Raw genomic sequence first — 24583 nt, 5'->3', positions numbered from 1 at the left:
TATGTAATTGAAATAAAATTTGTTGATTTATAATCATTGAAAAAATTTTTAAGAGTCTGTAGGACAATTGGTAACAATTTGATACAGAACGGATGCTTCTTTTGATAAAATTTTCCGCTTAGACGCCTCTGAGCCCGTTTCTCCAAAACTTCATTTTTGCACTTACTGCTCTCTTCCCCTCCCGGTAGATCCGGATCACATTTTACATGAGGTTTACGAAGCAACCGGTGGCAATCAGGCAACAGAGGATAAGTTTTAACCTTTTAATGTTGATATACGAGGAAACAGAGGACACGTACCTATTTTGAAACATTTTGAAATACACATCGTTGAATTTTTGTGCGAAAAAAAAATACCTATGGATCGTATTCGATACATCAAACGGGTGAGATTGTATCGATATCGATTGGTTCAATACATTAACATAGCCTCAAAAGTCAATTCAGAACCCCGAGAGAACGGGTCTTTTGTAGTAGATAATTCATTCTTTTGAGTACCAAATGGCAAAGTGACATTGTTAGGAATTTCCTCGTTTCCAGCTTTTTCAAATTAAATCATATTAGTTTTGTTTGAGGTTATGTTCCATTGTTTTGGACCAAACGATACATCGAACCATTATCGAATACGGTCTATTTTCAAAATTCAGGAGCGCCACACCACCCGAATTTTTTGCCTGTCATCACCAAAAATTGGTCGGTAAAAATAAAACTACAAACGCAGAAAAAAGCAAATTGTAATGATTTTTATTGATGCATTTAAGGAATCATTAATCCAAGAAGAACAGCTTTATTGGTCATTTTTGTCTTTCTCTTGAATTAAATTCATATTCAACGGCAGTTTTCTACTTTCAGTTTTTTCAAGCGGCTTCTCTTCGGTCTTCTTCATCGGCTTCTCTTTTGACTGTGGTAACGTTGAAGGGATTTTAACTTGAGAAACTAACCTGAAATAAAAAGAAAAAAATACACATTGAGAATTCGTAATCAAATTGTGCAGAAAATGTTCGGAAAGTCGTTGGGTAAAATCAGAAAATGATTATCTGCAACATTTGAAAATTTCAGAGTTTCCCTGGTAAAAATTGGCAATAGAATCTGTGTTCCAAAATACCATAGACCTACGGCCGGCTGTAAGATTTCCAATAGCTTCTATATAGCGGCCTACACAATTTCTTATAGCCTTTTATAGCCGATGGCGATTAAGCAACTCACAGCCAGGCGATAAAGTGTATGCTAAACGTCACTAATCACGAATGCAAGGACTTAGTGAGTTTTTGGACTACCGCTCTCTTTTTGGGCCGTAGTATCTTGATTTGTTTTGCGAGGAAAGCTCCGTACTTTTGATGGATGCCTGCCATTTCTAATATATTAGAGCGCCTTCAGTTCCGTATGATACTGTGCAATACCTCTGGTGTGAAATAGTTGCTTCAAGCGCCGTGGCATGCTGCGGTGCGGCAGGCGGGCAGCCAGCGCTAGACGCGCATTGGCGCCTACAAACCTAACAGGGATACTTCACGCGTTGCGCAATGCGTGAAGTATCCCTGTTAGGTTTGTAGGCGTCAGTGCGTCGCCGCTCCGCTTTGTGTTAGGCTCTAATATTTAATCTGGCGGAGTCAGCGTTATTCAACTCATGATTTTGAAATGTTTGCACATCCTGTCTGGATTATTCTCGTTTTAATTGATGAAAAAAAATTTGTATTAAAGGAAAATATAACGTGTGTTTTGTAAATATTAAGGTGGTTCCGTATCAATCTTAATGATTTCCAAAGCACACGAATTTCTATACAATTTCTTATAAACTTTTATGATCGATGGCGAAAAAGCAACAGTCAGGCGATAAAGTGTAAAGCCCGGCGATAGGCTGAACTATAGCCCGGCTGCATAATTTTTTATCGCTTCGTATAGCCCGGCCGTATGATTTTCTCCGCATTCTAAAGCCAGCTATATGATTTTCTGTAGCCTTCTTCAGCCGGCTATAAGAATTCCTATGGTATTTTGAAACGCAGCTCTTATCTCCAATTTTTACAAGGGTTGTTAACTTCTCTGAGAAGAAAACTAACCGTAGTATCTCTTTTGTAATTTTCTTTGAATATTTTGGATAAAAGAAAAGAGTTCAAAATCGATTTTAAAAAAAAAACCACTGAAAATTATTTTCTGATTTTAATATTTATAATTTTTTGTAAATGGAAAAAAACCATAAATGGAGTTTGCAACATTGCAGTCCGGCCTACACATTTTTTAACATCAGCAACAACCAATAATAGACATTCGCGTTTGCAGAGTAAGGAACAGAACTCAATTTGCCTTCAATTGGGCGGGTGCGCAAAATCAGATACAATGCATTGAAATAATCGAATCCTCACAAATTGTCACATGCATTCTCTTGCAAATTGTTGAATCTTATCTCGATAGTAATTCACTTGATGGTGTAGATATTGCAAACGTATCCTGCGAACGTTTGTTGATCAAAACTTCATCCATAGTGCATCAAACAAATCGAGAATTTAAAAAAAAAAAGTAAAATCAATCAAAGCAAACTTCCAGCTCACAGAAAAACCAAAATTAATTTGCATCAAGTCTGCTATTACAACGATAGAATACGCTTGGCAAAAAACTAATCTCTCGTTTGACAATAGTTCCCGTTTTCCTATGATAAACGCTATTTCTAAATCTAGTCTTGGAACAAAATATTCAGCCTACAGAGATAATACGCACATTAAATTGCTTCAGTGCCCAATTTAGCCTAAGTAGACCTTAATTTTTACAAGAAACGGAGAGTTTGCAATGATACACATTAAAAATGATATTTTTCTCTATGAGGATTGTATGTTGGAATTTTCGATGTTTCCATCTCATTTTACGAGCGGGATTAATTGTTGATACGGTAATTGTCGGTATAATAAAAAAATTGTAAGAGCCCTGTGAACGGAAAGGTTCCATTGGCATGCACCGACTATTTTTTTTGCGAGTCGAGGAGTCGTATTCTTAAAATAATGAGAGTTGTGTTGGGACTACTGATCCATAAAAACTGTGAACAAAAATATTAATTTCTTACTTCGTTAATCTGAAGGTCAAAGCCATTGAAGACTTCGGTGGCATGGTGAATGGTCCAGGAAATATTGAAGCAGCACTGAGGTTACTAAAAAAAACGCCAGTCAACAGTAACATTAGTGCACATTTCAATTAAACACTTTCAACTCAAAGTATATCCTTATAAAATCTGCATCCCTCTTATTTCTGTAGGTGCCCTTAATTTCTACCTTCTTCACACCACATTGGCTGGTTATTGGGGGAAGGGGGGGAGTAATAACATTAAAATGACATAATAAGGAAGAGCTTATTTATTTCAGGTCAAGGTCATGTTTCGACGTGACAATGTTGAATGACCGAGAATATATGACAAAATCACCATGCATCGAATCACGAACATTTTTAAAGAAATTTTTCCACGGAAATTTCTACTTGAGACCATGATGCCTGCAAGTAGGTTCGTTCTATTGCATTTGAGCCAAAGTTTATTCCGACGGTGTATGAGTCCGCCGCCACGTACCTTCGGAACGCGATTTTGTAGGAGAGCGAAAAAACTCATCAACATTCCTCATCTTAGAATTAAGGTTCGTTTTCCTACTTTCTTATTTTGAAAATAGGCTTAAATTGCGCGACATCCAAAATCAATGCCCAGATTCGGATTCCTCAATAAAAATGTATGTAATTTCATGTCTCATACGCCAGCATAGCGTAAGGGAAAGAGGCTTAACGTGTGCATACTGACTCTACCATATCAGTCCTACATGGCAACATGGTTGAGACAACTGAGTGTGTAGGCGGACGAGTAAGAAGAAGTTTATCTTCTTAGAAATTCCTCTGGACGAAACTGAAAGCTTGGCGCTAGGGGCAGATTTCGGGAACCCGCACTTGATGGCGGCTTACCTCAAAGGAGAGTCTGCACGCCTACTTTTACCCTCCGTTCTTCAAGATATGCCAGTGTATGATATATGAAATCGCATCGATTTTTCACGAGAAATTCGAATCTGAGCTTAGATTTTGAACATCTTGCGTTTTAATTTACTTAATATTATAGGAGAAATGGCAGGGGTGATCTTAAAAAAATTATCACGCAGTGGTTGTTTGTTTATTTGTTTTGAGCCCCCCCCAAAAAAAAAGTAATAATTCCAAAATATGTGTTTTGAGTTCTACGGTTTTAGGTGACGTCCAGATTTTTTGAGACTAAAATATTTTGACAGGAGATAAAAGTCATATACTACACCTCATTTCTACAGTAGCTATAAGTCAAAACCTTCAAAAATCGAGGTACGTAGAAGCGGACTTACACCGTCGATTTGGTTTAAACTTATGCTTTAATTTTCAGTGACAATTCATTCAGATGAGTATTCCCTTGGTTAAACATTAGTTTATAATATCATGCTCAGAAAAGTAGCCCCATCCGAAATTATCTCTTGTTTTCATTTTAAAGTGATTATATAATTTTCTTACCTAGGCATGTTGACACTTTTTACCTCAACCTCGACAAGTGTCCCTCTCTTGACAACTGGAATTTTTTGGGCAAGGTCAATGGGCTCACTCACCGTTGGACCAAGATTTATAACAACTAAAGTCATTGTTTTTGGGTGTATTCTGAAACAATAAATAATGTTAAAGTTTTAAGGAAATCCAGAATGGCGGCAGACAATTCTAACAACAGCCTATGCTCGCGAATTTAAAGTATTGTTTTTTAGATTTCCTTCTCCCATTTGTCAGATGCTCTTTTTAAATTAGGTACTTTACAGATGTCTAGGCAAATAGACACATTTTTAAGAATTACCAAGTTTTGCATGTTCTAAACAACATTTATAACTTTTTCGCACGGTAGAGGGAACGATTGATAAACAATTTATTTGGAATTTTTCAAATCGTTTTTCTTGTCAAACAATCTGTATTTATGAGAAATAAGCAATTTTGTACAGACGTTCACTCAGAGCTAAAAATTATGGACAATATCGTGAAGTAATCGAACATATTACGTAGGGTTCTTACCTACAATGTCAATAATTCACTGTTCAAAAATCTGAAAATACCTCAGTGTTATTATAGTCTACGATAGAACAATTGGCTGTCTGTCTGATCACTTGGTTATTTTTATTGATATCCAACAATCTATAACCGCAGGTAAGTATAAGTATGATTCAACTTTAAGTAACAGGTTTACACTCAAATATAGACCGAGAGAAAAGAGGATCGACAGTCTATACGCGAAGTGACTTCAAGTTCAATAATGTCAGGGATTGGAGTAAAATTTGGATACTTAAGTGGAAATGAGTCCAAATCAGTGCATAGTTTTAACCTTGCAGTTAAGCTAAAAGTCTACCTGGCAAATGCGAAAACATGCTCGTTCAGAACATAAGTTGCTGTCTTTCCTTTGCGGACAGCGAGATTTTTTTTCTTCATGTGAGCCATTTTTTTGAAATTTTGTAGGTGCGTTGTTCCGCCTAAATTACACTGGGGTTTCTTCTGTGCAGCCACGTTGACAGAATAGTGCTCTGGATTGACTGGCAGCCAAGGTTTCTCACCCTTGGTGAATCCTGGAATATCGGTAGGAATATGAGATAAGAATTAAATAAAAAAGGCACGATCAAAGTTACTACATTCAAAACATGGAAAACATTATCATACGCGCAGAATGGAACTAACTATCGCTCTAAAATGCAAGCTGACGTTGAGAGATATGGCGATGAACAACCCACTCTATTTCTGCAGTCTCCTTTAAAATGTTAGGGTCCAGTTACACGATCAAATTGAGCCATCACATTGAAGCTCTGATTGGTGGAAAAGGACCTGAGGTGAGGATGCGACCAATGAGAGGTCCAATTTGATGGCTCAATTTGATCGTGTAACTGGACCTTCAATCTCAGAGGATACGACTATTTCGACTCGGGGGAGATGTTTTTTGCCTAGCTGTCAAAATGAAGGCGGATAACGTCCCGTTCAGTGCTATCGAGCGCGTCTCACGACTTCACCTAATACGCTTAATGTAGATTTCTCGGGTCAAATGGTTACCAATTGCATCGAAAGTTAACGAAGTACAAACTATTATTGACCTTTAACTGCCTGATAAAGGCCCTTTTATGAACACTTAGTGTCATAACTTTTGCTTGAGGACCAAAAGTAATGACGGCCTAAATGGGAAAAGGTTGTTTCCCTGCTTCACTTGCATTACCTGCCATATAATGCACTCCAGCCAATTGTGCCACGAAAAATACGCATGCAGGAATAATTTTCTTATGCGTAAAACTCACACTTAGCTACTAAATGAATTAAAAATGCTTTTGAGTGGTATTTAAGTAAAACTCACGGTGAAACGAATAACATTAAATCTTCAGTCATTATTACCCACATCTGAGCTATGACTATCACTGAGCATGCAATCACGGAAAAAATTCAATTGCTGATTTAAAAATTCAATTGCTAAAAAAGTGACTGCAACGTCTCAACGTAGATTTTACAACGAAAAATTCTGCTTTAACCACTATTAAGAGCTGATTTAACCACGGGGATGGTTAAAGTAGAATTTTTCCATGCATTTGCGACGGCTGAACAAACTAAAAATGCAGCCCACGGTGTCCCTAGTGCCTCTCAGTATGCTCTACTTGTGGGGGCACTCTATTTGAGCCTGGACAGAATTAGGCAAGAAGAATTAGGCAAGAAATTAAGGGTGTCACTACCGCGGTGGATGACGTCAAAATATCGACTTTTCATATCCAACATCTCGGTTAATATTTACCGTAGAAAGTTGCTGTTTGGATAGATCTTATTATTTTTTTAAGGAGACAATTGTGGACGATATCATGTTCAATCAGTTGGTATAGTATGGGCATGTGCAGAGGATGGCTGATACCAGGTTGCCGAAGAAGTTATTGGAGTGGGTCTCTCCAGGAAGGCGTCGGAGAGGGCGTCCAACCTAACCTAGGGTAGAGGCCGTCCGTCAAGGGATGGAGGAATGCCAGCTTTCGGGAGATCTCTACCATTGCAGATTTGCGTGGCAGGTAGGCGTCGCAGAGCGACCTAGCGCGCCCTAAAAGTGACTTAATTATACATTACTTGTACCTGATCTACAAGAATCAATCATCAAAATACAATTCTGTGACCAGCGCAACTGACCCATTATTTTTACATGAATAAGGGAATAAACCATTCGTATGGGGTCTTAAGATATATGCTCCTGCCCTCATCCTCCTGCCCTTTTTAGAAAACCTGATTTCAATGCTGGAATTTATTTAAGAGATCAAGGCCCACCTGCGTTTTTCTCGGCGGACCAATGGAAAGGCGTTCTGCTAGGGGTTCGAAAGTCGCCGCGAGCTATCTCCGGGCAAAGGTCTTTATCTATGCTCCAGTAATTGTCCATCCCGATCTCATCACCGTAGTAAACAGTTGCGGTACCAGGCAAAAGGAGATTGAGCATATTCAGGATGTCGACTGATGTGGTGAACCCCAACCGCGATTTGGTACGGGGCCTGTCGTGATTACCCGACTGAAACATGCAGAGGTGAAATGCAATATTTGACTTCCACTGGGCACTGACCAACGCATCAAAAGGTCTTTGGAAATTCGTGTAACAGGAACGAGAACGATGTGATTTTAAGAAAATTTTTGGGAAAGCTCTTAGAAATGTACCAGAAGGCTCACAAAGTGTGAACGATTACCATGTACGTTGTAGGTGTGTAAATTTTTATGTCAAAGTTTCCCGGAAAAGTCAATTGTACCACATGTAGTTTCCGTTCTCTTGAACTCGGAAATTCTCATTTTTATCCATATGTCCACGTTATTGCGGGCATACTTTACTTGCATGTAATACATTTAAACAGAATATTACCACGATAAAGTAAAACAATGCGAATCTCTAATTGCAACAATGCATATCGACGGCGTAAGTCCCCAATCACATATCTCGTTTGCAGTGTCTGAAAATCTCCGCCTCTATGTTATTTTTTTAAAGGAGAACAAATTGAAATCATTCCTTGGTGTTTTTGCAGAATTTTCTTCGCACAGAGAAGAAAATCGCGGTAGTTTTAAAGAATTGCCATTGAATGGTTTTTCGTTTAAAAAATAAAGGATGATAGGAAGTCTGCGACGTCGTAAACCGAGTTATGTGATTGCCGACTTACACCATCGATGTAATCGCTCATGCTTTAGTTATCCAAGAAAACTGACCAGCAGTTTTACTATGAATTTTCTGTGAAATTTCTTCGTGTAAAAAACTTCAAGTGGTGCATGTTCTGTTGGAAAAAAAGCAATGAATATTTTTCGGGCAACCATCTCAAGGCCAGAGATGACGGTTAAAACTAGCACGTACTAGTTATTCAACGTCAAACAGAAAAAAATAATGAAACGTAAAGGTTTTGCTTTTTCCGAACTTTATGCAGATAGGTTACATGGGTGACAAGCAAACGATGACCTTTTGATGCTTGCATGGAACATTGATGACAAGTTTTTGAGGATTAACAGACTGGTTTCACGTTATCAAACTTTTGACAGATTTTTAGACGTTGTCAAAAGTTTAAAATTCTCAAGTAGAGTGAAAAATCACAAAAATTTTACAAAAAAAGTGACTCACGATCAATACACTGAGAGCTAAAATTATTTTTCTAGAAACAAAGGTATCCCGACATGACACTTTTGCAGAGGCGAGGCGTGAATGGTCAATTATCGATATTTCCCCATTTGAGGGTGTGATAAAGAATCGATTATTAAAGTAATCGTTGCATGCATCCTTCATCGATCTTTTTCCATTAGTTTTAATGGTAGATCAATCGATATGTTGCAAAACACGCCACGCCACTGCATTTTTGATGATCCTCGAGAGGTTATTGTAGCTTGAAAAACGTTTGACAGCTCTCGAGGATGAGTCAAGGGTTCAGAGTGCTCGAACGTTATAGAAATTTCGAGAATTTCCAATTGCCATTAATCGTGTAATAATGATGACGACTTTATCCGGCTTCCGTGAAATTGAGCTTTCAGATTTTTCAGAGTAAGCCGCGAGTTAGCACGTTTCATGAAATTAATCCAAGCCCTACTCGCCAATTTTGTTTCTCATGGACCTTTGAGTTTGCAATCAGAACAAAATCAGTTTACAATGATACTATGAGAATATCACCTGATCAAACAAGCTACCTATAATAAGACTAAACATTAGCTCACCACCCAGTTCGGTAACTGATCTAGCGTCAAGCTTCCTAGATACCCAGCGATAGTGTTGTTAAGTTCGGCTGCTTTTGTAAAAGGATGCAAATCAGTGATGAGGTTGAAGTTAAAAGGCATGTGGGCTCCTGGCATTTTTGGGGTGCCGTAGTAACGCAGAACTGCTTCGGGAGACGCATAAGCTTCTGTCGTTAGGAATCTGCAATAATCAGTCGTATTTTATGGACCAGTAGAAACAGGAAATCAGAATTACTATCATCGCATGTATATAAGCTTTTTGACTCTCTCAGAGTTCTATAGATCTGCTGAACCTGCTGAAAAAAGGTTGGATTGATGTTGGGTGATTTTGACACAGCAAACCTAAATTTTCGCTGCACACCAACTCATCGTTTCCCTCACAAAAGAAGGAAACTACATTTCCATGTTGCCAGATTTTTTGGTTAATGCCAAGAGAATTTGGAGAATTATTGACTGAAAATTGCACCAATTTTCCTTCTCATCTCATGAAAAAATTAGTGAAATTTTCGCACGACGATAATTTGACGGACGAAATTGTATGCATTTTTATTCTCGTAAAAATCGATTTGTTTCAGCCTATTTTGCAAACTTGGAATAGAGCTACGTTCCTTCGCAAGACGAACGACAAACTTACTGGTACAACTGCAATAAGCTTTCCTATGCAGTACCAATAAGTTGTTACACAACACCAATTAGGGGTAGTTGCATCGAAATCATCGAACGTCTTTTTTCAGTGCCTATTAACATCATTTTTGGGCTCTTAACAGACAACAATAATCAGCATATCTAGCAGCGTTCTACGTTTTTGCAATATAACCCAGTATATTATTGTACATTTCTCATTCCGACTACGGACGTTTTCATTTTTTGTAATGGACCGGTGATTTTGCATGAGTTTTGAGGCTATTGGAAAGAAATACCTTTAAAATTACCCAGTAAAAAACGACCATTTAAGGGCACGAAGCGTTTCGTGAAGGTTGGGTCTCATGACTCTCTAATATTTAAATATTTTTATCAAAATATTACATAACAGGGTAAACACGCAACAAAAATATCAGACGTTGATATAATCAGCTTACAACAAAAATGCCTGTTTGTATCAGTTTTACATGTTTTTCTTGCCAAGAATAGAAAAAGTGACTGCTATGTTAAAAGCTGGGAGACATACACGCACACATTATTTTTCTAAACGAGTGTAAGCAACAGAATTGTATAGTGAACTATGCGTTGGTGTTCCTTTAAAAATACCAAAAAGAAATGGTTGGACAGTGTCCCAATACTAGTGCATTCAAGTCCAGAGTTCAATAATATTTTGAAATGATGTCTCTATTAGCTCGTTAAACATAGACGTTCATCTATAAGAGCAGAGTTTTTAAAGACCAAAAAATGCGTAAGTTTATCCCTAAAAAGGAGGGGGTTTCCAATCTATATTCATGCGGAGACTTTATCAGGGACCAAATTTGTTGGTACTCCACTCATATTCATTGAAATCACTTACATATCTTCTTTGTAGAGTTTCCCGTATTCTTCAAACGCAGCCCTCAAAAATTGAATTATCCTGTAGGTTTCGTTCGTGTTTTGAGTGTAGACTCCAAAAATAGGTTCATCTCGCAGCTCTTTGTCCTCGACTAACCAAGGCACAGCATCAGCTCGAAACCCTCTGACTCCTTTCTCCAACCAAAACTCCAAAATATCCTGTGGGAAATAGACATACGAGTAAGCAAAATATCGTTGCTTCTCTGACTTAACTTATCTCGATATTAGCGTGAGCCTCAGAAAGCACAGATTCACATGTTTAATAGGGCTCAAGTGAAAATTAAGATACGCCCTTACGTCAGAGGGGCGACGATATGATTAAAATTTGAGCTTAGACAGTGTTTATTTAATTTGTATCCTTCTAACTTACCCCTAATTCTTTGAGAACATCTGCATTTCGTAAATTGAGGTCCGGCTGCTGTTTGAAGAAAGCGTGGTAATAAAACTGTTTTCGCTCTTCATTCCATTCCCAGGCGTTACCTGATCCGAGTACTGATTGCTGCAATGAGATATATCATTTTTATATTAGATACGTACATTATGATTAAATATATTTTTACGATATGAAAAATGTGTAAAATACGTAAATTTAGACTTTTTGGACAACACTCGCATTTTTAAAAGTTACAATGATAGATCGGTCTTGCGTGCATGGGCAAAAACACATCCATGACAGGACGTGGTGAACACATTTTTTGATGACGAGTTCAACTGATGGATAGATTATTTTTATGCCTTTAAAAATGAGTCAAATTTAGAGATAGCACCCACCAACCCTGTGACAGGCAGCTTCAAACTCTTCTTCTCAGTAATAACGATGTGATTTGAATTCCACGAGGTACTCTTCACGCAAATATTTGGTTTTTTACGTTTATCTATTAACTTAAATGTTAATTATTACTTTTCAAACGCTTTTTATTTACTATACTTTTACGAATAGCAGAGGGTCGTTGGCCAAGACAGATGGACATTAAAGTCATTTGCGTGGTACAACAGCTATTTCAATATTGCGTATGTTTGCACATGCATGATACACAAGCGCATATGACGAGGCACGTTAATGTTGCACAGCCACAGAAGAATGTGTTTTCATGTCTATGGATGTTTGAAAAGTTTACTGAAATAAGTTCTTACCCAGTTATTTGGAGGTACTGGTTTCTCGTCAACCCATTCCTTTGGATCCGCCCAAATATAATAATTAGTATATTTACCCTCTTTTTTCACTGATTTTTTAAACCACTCATGTTGATCACTTGTATGGTTTAGGACAAAATCCAAGATAATTTCGATGCCTAAAAATCAACCGAAAAAAAGATAGTATTACACTCAAGATGGATAATAGGAAAAATTAAGTCACGGCACTATAAATTTTGATGAACTTCTTTTTTTCAGAATTTAATGAAAAAAAAGTGGCGATGTGAGATTTATCACTTTCAAACTTATCTAAATTATTGAGCTGATTTACTTTATTATGAAATAGGTCAATGTGAAAATGAACATACCCCGAATATCTTGATACCTGGAAAGTGCGAGAGATGGTATTTTTGGCCATAAGGGATGCGGGTGGGGTGGGGGGGGGGGGTCTCATTAAACTACACCTCAACCTCTTTCAAACGAGTAAGGAGTTTAAGAAAAAAGATTGAATGGGAAATGGAAACTGAAAGAATCGGCAAATGAGAAAAAAAGAGGAGCCATTACAGACAAATAAATAATGGGAGGCCTAAAAAAACGACAAGAGGTGCTTTTTGCCATTTTTGGGGAGGCTCTCATCACACTAACCCCAACCGCTTTCCCTTAGGTAAAAAAGTATGACAACATATATTGTTTTGATGATTAACCAAGCAATAGTGTAGCTTCCCTGTATGTAGTGATGTATGATAACACAATAATTAGAGTTGTAAAAATCAATTTTTCGTCTCTTATAAGGGGTTAAATGCGAAACTGGAGACCAATAAAAAGAGTAGGCCATTGTAAAGGAGGTCTTTTTTTAAAAAAATTAGTAACGTTCAGCCATGAAAACACCAGGTCATTTTTGAGTGTTAAACAGTGTTATTGACAAGAATATTTATTGGAGAAATGTCGTTTCACCTTAAACCCTCTCCGAGCTTACCTTTTGCTTTATATGACTTGAGCATGCTTTCAAAATCCTCCATGGTTCCATAAATCGGATCAATCGACACGTAATCACTGATGTCGTATCCGTTATCGATCTTTGGTGATTTAAAAAACGGGTTCAACCAGATTGCTCCCACTCCTAAATCTGCTAGGTAGTCTACTTTAGCTTCGACTCCTAGGGTGAAGAAATACATAACAAATTATCATAGAGTCTTTAGTGAAAATATTGTATCTAAAGTCCACTGAAAATTTAATTTAATGTGGACCACATCAAAAATCACACAGAAAGTCATCGGGAGGGCACACTCGATTGAATGTGACGAAAGCATCATACTTCGGTTCTTGTTGTTACAAGGAACAATTCAGTCAATCAATTTAAGAGCTCTGATAAATTAGGGGGAAAATGGTGGTGAAACAAAAGAGACAAAGGTAACCATAGAACTGCAAAAGGGAGCGAGGGAAAGGGAGACAGAGGAAGAAAAGAGAAAGATGACGCGAATACTATGAGTGACAGGATAGTAGACTAGCGGTAGGTTCACACTATTCTGCGGGGCCATGAAGACCGGAAAAAACCAACAATTGAAATTATAGCTACAAAATGAACTCAAATGTGATTCAGAGCAAAACTGAGGGGCTGGAGAGAAAAGTCTTCAGCTCAGGCAGATTAGTACTCCGATCAGAGGCGTGGCGTGCCTTGCGATGTATCGATTAATCTGTCATTTAAACCTATGGAACAGGGTGCTCACAACGAGCACCTTAATAATCGACTCTTCACCATGGCTTCAAATAGGGAGATATCGATGATCGATCATTCACGCCTCACTACTGACTCGTATTTATTTTTTCTGGGAATGAGGTAAGCACGCTCTTCCCTCTAACCTTTCTACCTTGCACTGCAACGCATTAGAGTTGATTTTTTGGCTGTAATTTCAATTTTTCATTTTTCGTCTGGCTTTGATAACCCCTTAGACCAATGCGAATTTTAGCACTATTTTACCGTCCTATGACTGCAAATTGCAAATAGGAGTGGTCTCAGGACATTCCGTCAACGATTTTTTGTCCGGGCACCTGTTTAGTCCAGTAATTTACGTCCACGCGTAAAATAAAAAACAGTGACTTGGTCCAAAGGATATATTTCAGTCCGTATGTAAAATCATATTGACAATATCGAATTAGAAAATTGAGAGAGGAGAAGGTGTTGCTATGGTAACTCGTTTTTTAAATGAAATATTACTTTCTTCTTTTGATTCATGTTTCAAATTTTCATTGGTGAATACTTGGTTTTATTTCTATCTATAAAGTTAGTTAATATTTTAGACATTCACTCTGCTATTAAGTCTTTACAGATAATTTGAAAATGGAGTAAACGAAAACGATGTCGATTAAATATACAGTTTTTATATTCCTTTTTTTAAATGATAATATTACTTCATTTTAAAAAACATTACATTTTTAAAACGTGGCAAATATTTGTAAAACCTTTTCCAAGCGATGGCATCGATATTGATCTCAATGAGCCGTACTTGTGTTGAAAGGAACTACACAAAAATGAAAAAGAGAGAGAAAAAACCAAGGAGGACCGAATCTTTGGTATTAACCCACTTTTACATCGATCTTTCACAGTCAAACACGTCCAATTTTGAGCGTTTGATTGCGAATACATCACGCTGTAGCACAGTGAAAGCACAAAATATAAAATAAATATTAAAAAGCTTTGGAAATCATTAAAATAGACACGGAACCACCTTAATATTTTCAAAACACACGTCATATTTCCCTTTAATAAATATTCTTCATTTCTTCATCAATTTAAATGAGAATAATCCGTGCAGTGCGTGCAAACGTTTCAAAATCATGAGTTGAAAAACGCTGACTCCGCGAGTTTAAATATTAGAGCCTATAACTCAGAGCGAAATGCGCACTGGCGCGGCGCCCACAAACCTAACAGGATACATCACGCGTTGCGCAATGCGTGAGGTATCCCCGTTAGGTTTGTAGGTGCCTATGCGCGTGTCACTAGGGTGTCCCAATTATAGTACACAGCAAAATTCATTTTGCGAATTTTTTTGGTCTTACCCCCTAGAACTGTTCCATTTGATCAAAAAACACTCTCTGCCAAGTTTCAGCCAAATCGGATAATATTAACCCGTGCCGACAGAGCCATCTTCTTTATATGGGATTTTACATTGAAAACACTTTTTTTCAGAAAAATCCATTTTTCTGGAAATGTGTAATTTCTAGATAAAATCTGAGATCATACTCGGCTTTAGCAGGAAAAATTGAGTGGGAAAACATGTATTAGACACTTCAAAAAAAAAATTCTTACCCCTCGTTATAGCGGCGAAACAACTGAAACACCTAAAAAACGCTAAAAAAGGATAAAATGACGGTGATAAATCCGAAATAATTACGTATGTCTGCATCCGAAAACAAAGCTCAACATATGGTAGGTGATTCCTATGTTCTTTTATACGCTGAGTCCGAGAGTGCTATCCATTTTTACTATTCCATCAGGATTTTCCGGAAAATCAATTTTCTCGTATAAAAAGAGGGTTTTCCGGGGAAAACTCAATTTTCAGGAAATAAACCTCAACATGTGACAGATGTTTTTAATGTCTTTTTCAACGCTGAGTCCGAAAATGAAGTCAAAGTTGCTCCACTACATCGAGATTTTCCGGAAAATCTATTTACCGAGTTTTCCTTGGAAAATAACCTTTTTTACGGGAAAAATTTAGTTCCTCAGAAACTCCTAGTGGAATAGAGGGAAACGTTTATGATTTTCGGGTTCATCGTTAAACAACACATCAAAAACCTCTATTACAAGTCGATCGTTCATTTCCTAGCAATTAAGTTTTCTCCGAAAAACTCTTTTCTACGAGAAAATCGATTTTCCGGAAAATCTCGACGTAATGGAACAACTTTGACTTCATTTTCGGACTCAGCGTTGAAAAACACTTTAAAAACATCCGTCGCATGTCGAGGTTTATTTCCTGAAAATTGAGTTTTCCCCGGAAAACCCTCTTTTTATACAAGAAAATTGATTTTCCGGAAAATCCTGATGGAATAGAGAAAAATGGATAGCACTCTCGGACTTAGCGTATAAAAGTACATAGGAATCACCTACCATATGTTGAGCTTTGTTTTCGGATGCAGACGTACGTAATTATTTCGGATTTATCACCGTCATTTTATCCTTTTTTAGCGTTTTCTAGGTGTTTCAGTTGTTTCGCCGCTATAACGAGGGGTAAGAATTTTTTTTTTTGAAGTGTCTAATACATGTTTTCCCACTCAATTTTTCCTGCTAAAGCCGAGCATGATCTCAGATTTTTTCTAGAAATTACACATTTTTCGAAAAATGGATTTTTCTGGAAAAAAGTGTTTTCAATGTAAAATCCCATATAAAGAAGATGGCTCTGTCGGCACGGGTTAATATTATCCGATTTGGCTGAAACTTGGCAGAGAGTGTTTTTTGATCAAATGGAACAGTTCTAGGGGGTAAGACCAAAAAATTCCGACATTGCCAAATTTGGGCCACCCTAGCGTGTCACGCTGGTCGCCCGCCTCGCCGCAGAGAGCTACGGCGCGGCGCGGCGCGGCGTTTCAAGCAACTATTTTGCGACATAGGTGTTGCACAGTATCATACGAGATTGAAGGCGCTCCAACGTATCAATAATGAGAAGCTTCCTTAAAGGGTGTAGAGCTTTCCTTGCAAAATAAATCAAGATACTGCGTTACAAAAAGAGAGCTGTAATCTAAAAAAAACTTACTTAGTCCTATCCGTATTTAATAACTTTTAGCATAATTTTTGAATTTCACATACATACATACATACATACATACATACATACATACATACATACATACATACATACATACATACATACATACATACATACATATTAGTCGCTTTACAGCACTCCCTCGCGCTCTACGACTCCTAACCTCCACTCGTCTCTTTCAAACCACACATCTTGGGGGATTGAGCACCTTAACATTTCCGCTTCAATCCCTTCCCACCAACCTTTCATTGGGCGCCCTCTGCGTCTTCTCTCAGGAGGAACCCAGTCAAGGACCTTCTTCGGCAACCTGTCTCCTGCCATTCTCTGGACATGACCATACCAAATGAGTTGTTTTGTCATAATGTCATGCACGATAGTCTGCTTGGTATCCATGATATCCCGTACCGTCTCATTCCTGACGCGATCCTTTCTGGAAATACCAGCGGATCTACGCCAGAAGTCCATCTCTGTTGCCTCTAAAACCTCCCGGGTCCGCTGTTTCATCGGCCGTACTTCACACCCGTAGGTTACTATGCTCTTGACAATCGCGTTGTAGATCCTTCTTTTGTTCTCTTTGGAGATCCTTTGGTCCCAAAGGACTCCATTTAACATAGCGATTGCCCACCTACCCAGCATATTCCTCTTCTTGATGGCCTGGTCCAATCGTCCATCCTGGGTTAAAAACACTCCTAAATATTTGTAAATATCGCAGCTTCCAATTTGCCGCCCATCCTCTAATTCTACACTTTGCTGATTCCCGCCGACGCGACGGTCAACTTCTCGGTTTTGCTGACATTCACCTCGAGGCCCCATTTCCGATACTCAGCCACCAACTTTCGAGTCATGTACTCAGCATCATCCTGATCTTGGGCGATAAGTACTTGGTCATCAGCAAAGTATAACGTGTAAAGAGTTTCTTCATCATTCAGAGGAACACCCATTCCGGAACATTTTTTCTTCCATTCACGCAGTACATGTTCTAAGTATATTTTAAACAAGGTGGGGGAGAGGCAACACTTATTAAACTAAAAACCTTTATGTTATAATACATTTAAGAAAGAAGGCAGAGAATTTACAATTCCTGTTCTTTTAGATAATCATAGTATTATCTAACGTTAACATATAAAATTAATGCAGTTTGTTAAGTTTTAGTTTTAAGCCACGTAGATAGATACAAGAAACACTTGTAGTAGTTACGATATATTTAAATAAAATTTCTTTTTAAAAAAAAAAAAAAAAAAAAAAAGGCAACACCCTTGCTTTAGCCCCTTTGTTACATTCAATTTTTGAATTTCATTAGAGAAAAATTTGACTCGCTTTAGGCAGAAACATTCTTGAATATGGCGTCAAGAAGATTTAATTTTGAATTAAGAATAAAATAGCTGAATGAAAGCGGGTTTCTGCTTGATCTAAGTGACTTTTCTTTTTATTTAAGCATCCTTTTTTCTCTAAAAAAATGCATTATTTTCTTTAATGATTTATAAAGAAATCTTCTCGGCGGTAAATTTGAGCATATTTCTGCTTAAATCAAGCCACTGTTTCCTCTAATACGTTCAAAAATCATGCTAAACGTTGCTGGGTTCAGATACTAGGACTTAGCAAGTTTTTCGACTGCAGCTCTCTTTTTTTCGTCGTCACTCGATTTAATTTGCGAGGGAGCTTCGTGTTTTTGAAATATGCCATCAATCATGATACATTGGGGTGCCTTCAATCTTGTATGATACTGTGCAACACCTTCATGTCGAATTAGTAGTTTGAAGCGCCGCGGCACGCCGGAGCCGTCGCGAAGTTAAAGTACACAGGAAAAATCTGAGAGCCTTTAGCTGAGGAAAATCAAAAGGTTCATCCGGTTCAGGTATAAGAAGATGGGATTTTCTTGAAAGATAATTAGGTCCTGTTACACCAAAGCAGTGTAGAGAGTTTTAGTGAATTTTCCCTCATGGTATGGAGATGTTGCATGTGTGAGGAATTTGCGATTTGACTATTGATTCTTATGTAAAAGTTCGCGAGAAACACGATGGTGCCACTGGTTTTCTCTGAAATCAACTCCTAAGCTCAAAAAAAGCTATCAAGTTGAGGCCAAAATGGAGGTGATATCCTACGCTATCCTGAGAGTCCACGTCTACATCAAGACAAACTCTCCGTGCGAAGATAGGGAGCAAATACATTAGCAGGGTTGCCGCGTTTTCAGTTTTAGAGTCCCCAAATAAGGTGGCAGCCCTGTCAATGTATTTGCTCCCTATCTTTGCATGGAGAGTTTGTCTTGATGCAGAGGTGGACTCTCAGAATAGCGTGGGATATCCCCGCCATTTTGGCCTCAACTTGAGAGCTTTTTTTGAGCTTCGGAGTTGATTTCAGAGAAAACCAGTGGCCACATCGTGTTTCTCGCGAACTTTTAGATAGGAATCAATAGTCAAATCGCAAATTCCCCACTCATGCAACATCTCCATGGACGCCAAAATTCTCAAGTATATACTTGTTTCCGTTTGGCCAACTAAACAAACAAAAAGCGAGCAAACCCTCATTCTTCCAAGACATTATACATTTCATCCAAAAACGTCGTGAGCAAATGTTGTTTGTATTTACATGTTGACCAATTAACTTTGGGTCTCAATAATTGGTAAGTGGACCAAAACTCCCGTGCCGAAAAAACGCGTGGACTTAAACTACTAAAAAGAACAAGTGCTCGGACAAAAAATCGTTGACGAAATGTCCTATAACCATAGGAGTTGATAATCCTGTATCATCCTGGCAAAGCAGGCTCAATTATTTAAATCAACAGAGAATTTATGCTAAAAATAATAGTCCCCATTTCTCTTCATTGAATTATCAATCGTTTCAATATGTGTATAAAATATTCGTATAACCGTCCTTTCCTGTAAAATGAAGAACAATAACTGTTCTTCATATCTGTGGCCGCGTATTTTTGCATTGAAAAGTGAGTGGCATTACGAACGAACAAAATGCGTTCATCACTTGAGAACGCAACTATTTCAGCTTAGCTGATGTCCGTGTGATACGGGAACAATGAAGGCACCTATAAATTCCTCATCCAAACTGCTAGTCATTCGTGAAAGGCGCCGTTTAAATTTACAGGCAAAAGTTCACCCCGATGAATGAGAGACGTAATGGAAATAAATAAATAAATAAAATCAGCAAGGAATGAGAAAATGTAAGCTTCCTCGTTCGACAATGAAACTTTTTTGAGGTAATGAAAATGATCTGCATGTGATCAGAATTTATTTTCTTATTTAATTAAGCTTCTGCGCTGTTTATAAGAATTCACTTAATTGCTTTTTCTTGGAGGTTATTATAAAGTTCCATTACTTGATTTATATCTGTATTTACATGTTCAGACCCACGTGGATCGTTTTCATGTGTTGTCTTGATTTCAAAATGTTTTTCAACGCGCAGAAAAAGCCTCAAAGTGAATGAACCCTGACGTTGAGATTTTTTGTTAGCTGACGTCAGTTTACAAATATACAGTGCATTTAAAACGAGTTTCTGACGTTTACAACATTAGAAGACGTTATTTCTCAGCATGAATCATGTTTCAGCACTGTTAATGAAACCGTCATTGGTCCCGGGCTCTACGCGGTTACCTGACATAAAAATAGGGACGCTGAACAGTTTGACTCTGGTGGAGCTCGAAAAGTACCTATAGTTCGAGCCAGAGTCTTCATCGTCCTTTCATTTAACAAACTGTCAATTATATCGTGTGCAAAAATAATTTGATAATTTGAAGGAATTACTCAGAAACTTAGAGGCAGGTATTTTTAAAGGGTGTATTAAATCACAAAAAGTGATATCATGCATGATGTCATGCCCAGGCAGGTAGTGTGGTATGACCCAAACAAGTTTTGGATTGGGTACCACCTGGGAAAAAGCGACGGGGTGACGTCCCGTGAAGGGATGGCGGCTGGGCGTTGATGAAGAGATGTTAGGTGTCAGTTGCCCGATAACCTCTGGAAAGATTCTCGTTGCATGCAGACTCCTTTGTATACTCTTTCCATAAACTGAACGACTCACCTTCTGCTGCGTCTGCAGCAATTGCTGTTACGAATATGTTGTGCGTGCTGATCTCATATCATTACATACTCGTCTCTCTGAAGGCGTTTTATGTGCGCAAGTAACGCAATCTGTCATAGAACGAACGAAGTAAGGATTGAGAGATTCATCCAATCTCACTTCTGTTGTTCTCCGACAGGGTGCCCTACTTTCTCACATAAAACGCCTTCAAAGAGTCAAGTATGTAATGAGCTAAAATAAGCACGCACAACATATTTGTAACAACAATTGCTGTAGACGCAACTGCAGGCGAATCGCTTGTGCTTATAAAACGCCTTCAGAGAGTCAAGTATGTAATGCTCTAAAATCCGCACGCACAACATATTCATAACAACAATTGCTGTAGACGCAACTGAAGGCGAATCGCTTGTGCACATAAAACGCCTTCAGAGAGTCAAGTATGTAATGTTCTAAAATCAGCAAGCACAACATATTTGTAACAACAATTGCTGAGGACGCAACTGAGGGCGTATTGAAAACAACCATTTAATACACGTTGAAAAACATTATAACTCGAGGCATTTGAAGTTGCAGAACGCCAGAGTCCGTTGTAGGGGTGATTTTAATGTATTTATGTATTAAATCGCGTGAGTTATTGCTTGTTGCTTGGATAAACCAGAAAAGCCTAACAGTCACTTAATATTTTTTTAAAGGTTCGTGACTCATTTTTACTCATTTGTACGCAGTTTACTAAATCCTTAGTATCAATTTAATCGTTTTATCCCACGGATTAAAGGGTTTAAGTATACTCACAAAATTAATGTAATTTCAAAAAAATCTGTAAATGTTAAAAGTATTTTTTAATCATCTGACAAAGGCAATCAGAGAGCCACTCAAGCAGCTGACAACCGTCATTCGTAAAAAAGAGATATGAAAGTTTGGAAAATCGACTTATCGTTATCCTGAATCTCATCTTCATTTATATGAAATGCTACTCCTTTTAGGCAATCTGTGAATTTTGAAAGTCCTCGTCGCAGAGTGAAGTGTGTAGTTGAGCATAGCATGTAAGATTTTACTGTGGTAATTTGTTATGTTTAGAAAGCTTGAAGCTTGGCCCAATATTTGATCCTGTTCCTGCTAGGGTTTGCAAAAAATACCCCTGCGATCCGTTTATTGAAACTATGTCAGCCCGACACGACAAGACATAGCCCTATTTTAACCATGCAATATATCACAATTCGATTTCTTATCGGGCTGCTTTAAATGGAAATGTTGCATGTGTGAGGAATTTGCGATTTGACTGTTGATTCTTATGTGAAAGTTCGCGAGAAACACGATGGTGCCACTGGTTCTCTCTGAAATCAACTCCCAAGCTCAGAAAAAGCTCTCAAGTTGAAGCCAAAATGGAGGGGATATCCCACGCTATCCTGAGAGTTCACGTCTACATCAAGACAAACTCTCCATGCAAAGATAGGGAGCAAATACGTTAGCAGGGTTACCACTTTATTTGGGGACTCCAAAACTGAAAACACAGCAACCCTGCTAATGTATTTGCTCCCTATCTTTGCATGGAGAGTTTGTCTTGATGTAGACGTGGACTCTCAGGATAGCGTGGGATATCCTCTCCATTCTAGCCTCAACTTGAGAGCTTTTTTGAGCTGAGGAGTTGATTTCAGAGAGAACCAGTGGCACCATCGTGTTTCTCGCGAACGTTTACTTGAGAATCAACAGTCAAATCGCAAATTCCTCACACATGCAACATCTCCATTTTCAATGATCGTCCTGCTGGGCGGAATAGAGTAATCTCCCCAGCTGGGCCTCAGTATAATGCATAAGAATGAATTTCGTTGGATATCACGGCGATATAAAAGAAAAAAAAAAATCAAATCAATTTACCTTTCAAGTCGCCGTATCCGTCGCCGTCATAGTCATAAAAGGATGGCGGGTAAACTTGATAAATGACCGTATTCTCCCACCATTTATCCGCCACACTACCGAACGGGCCAAGAGCCGCGAAAAGCACCAAACAGCACACACCGTTGGCACCCATCATCACTCACACGTTCGCTGAAACACTGAGGCGATGAGCATCCTCCACCGTTGCTGCGAATGTAGGTTGTTTTTTCCGGAGGATCCACATTTATATCGCCAATGAGATGGGAGCCGGATCACAGTGGCTTTTTGCCCCCTTACGCCCATCGTGAGGCATCCGATTGTGCTAATGCGTCAACAGGAGCTCTGCCGTGCTAAGGAAAAACGCCATATGAACCTTCAGGCGTTGCCAAATCTCCTTTGATAAAACGCGAATTTCCTGGTCAATTGATTTACATTTTCTTTCCAATTTTTCAGATAATTTAGTTCGTAATTTTACCTAGAGATTCTGAAAATATAAAGGGAAAATATGCATAACTTTCCTAAAAAATACACATTTTATCGAAGGAAATTTGGCAATTCTCGAATGTTCATACGGCGTTCTTCTTTAGCACGGCAGAGCAGCTCTAGCATGATTGACGGTCAAGATTGAAATCTAATTCCCTGAAGCTCTTACCAGTAGAATTACGCTGCGCGCGTTGACGCGACAACTCGGAGCGATATTAAACGTTTTTATACAATTTGTTGACATGCAAGTGTTCGGGCTCCTTCAAAGGCTAAAATCACACACAAATACTTTAATATGAGCGCCGAAAAAAAGTTTCTCATCTACCTCATTTGTCAAAATCGCGCTTCTCATTTTTCGCTCTCCCACCGTTCTCCCTTACCAAGAATCCAGCCTACCTAACGATGAGCGTCAAAAAAAAGTTCCTCATCTACTTCATCTTCGGTTAATGACAGCACTGAAAGCGTTTTTCTTGTTATTGCAAAAAAGTATCCAAGAAAAATGAATGCGTTGATTCACCAAATTCATCAGCCAACGAAATGATCTCCTATTGAAGCGAGAGGTGAATGACCAATTTTCGAGTTGGGGTAGGTTAGGTTAGTTAGGTTCAGTGAATGGCAGCTCGGAAATTGTTTTTCTTGTTATTGCGAAAAAGTATCCAAGAAAAACTAATGCGTTGATTCACCAAATTCAACAGCCAACGAAATGATCTCCTACTGAAGCAAGAGGTGAATGACCCATTATCGACTCAGCAGGTTCCGACTTTGTCTGCTGTACACAAAATCAGTAATGAATTCTGCTAGTTTCTTCATTGATATCACAAAAATATTTTCCAAACATGCATTCTTACATCTTCATGGATCGCTCCCCCAAAATAAAAATGTTTGGGTAAATTTTTTACAGGCATTGGAAGTCGATTGATTATGTCACTAAGTTAAATGGACCACTAGACAAGGTACGAATTTAAGCATTCTGATACATATTTCTTAACCACAATTTCACGCAGAACATGATTCGCGCAACGAAAATTACTGAAACCAATTCCTGACGGTGATATTAACATTTTTATTTTTATTGCACAATGGTTATGAGGAATTTGAACTGCCCGCTCACAAGAAACTCAAAGCTCTACGTAAGTCAAATCGCGCACTACAACAGTTTCAGCAAGCTTCTCAATCATGCAATGTTCATTTCCCACCAAGTGTTGTTCAAACTATAAGGACTTTGCTATAGCTGAGCCAAAGCGTCAAGAATGAGATTGCCAGCTTCTTTTATCGCAGAGACTGTCATGATAACGTTCAGCGCACGATGTGAATCACGTAGAGCATTGAGTTTTCATGAGCGGGTGGTTTGAATTCACGCACCAACAATCATTAAATATCTTAGGAAGGAGTAGATTTCGATCATTTTTGTTGTGCGTATCGTGTTTTGAAATTTTGGTGAAGAAACATGTATCAGAATGCTGAAATTCGTACCTGGTCTGGTGGTCCATTCTGATCACGATATCCGTTCAGGGATTAGTGTGACCAATACACGGAGAAAAAAAACTCGTGCGTGGGACCCGA

At 38.4% G+C, this 24583-nt stretch overlaps 1 protein-coding gene across 1 annotated transcript; it reads right to left on the bottom strand.

Moving 5' to 3' along the window:
- Window positions 1-726: 726 nt before the first annotated feature.
- On the bottom strand, window positions 727-22772 carry LOC109033531 (maltase 2). The gene is made up of 11 exons (XM_019046198.2): window positions 22538-22772; window positions 12850-13029; window positions 11874-12031; window positions 11110-11238; window positions 10702-10898; window positions 9186-9384; window positions 7284-7518; window positions 5359-5572; window positions 4488-4628; window positions 3049-3132; window positions 727-940 (listed from the first exon to the last, which is right to left on the bottom strand). The coding sequence occupies exons 1-11, from the start codon at window positions 22692-22694 to the stop codon at window positions 787-789; spliced, it is 1848 nt and encodes a 615-aa protein (XP_018901743.2). The 5' UTR covers window positions 22695-22772; the 3' UTR covers window positions 727-786.
- Window positions 22773-24583: the final 1811 nt, after the last annotated feature.

The sequence above is a fragment of the Bemisia tabaci genome, chromosome 4 (assembly GCF_918797505.1).
Source record: "Bemisia tabaci chromosome 4, PGI_BMITA_v3".
NCBI lineage: Eukaryota > Metazoa > Arthropoda > Insecta > Hemiptera > Aleyrodidae > Bemisia > Bemisia tabaci.
The sequence above is the reverse complement of the archived record's forward strand: the minus strand, read 5'-3'. Positions and strand labels throughout refer to the sequence as shown.

Bases quoted from the DNA above. Each gene is read 5' to 3' on its own strand.
- LOC109033531 (XM_019046198.2), bottom strand. From the start codon at position 22,694: ATGATGGGTGCCAACGGTGTGTGCTGTTTGGTGCTTTTCGCGGCTCTT. The intron at 13,030-22,537 runs GTAAATTGATTT...TCTTCACCCTAG, and splicing joins CGGATACGGCGACTTGAAAG to GAGTCGAAGCTAAAGTAGAC. The intron at 7,519-9,185 runs GTGAGCTAATGT...TGCATGTTTCAG, and splicing joins ATCAGTTACCGAACTGGGTG to TCGGGTAATCACGACAGGCC.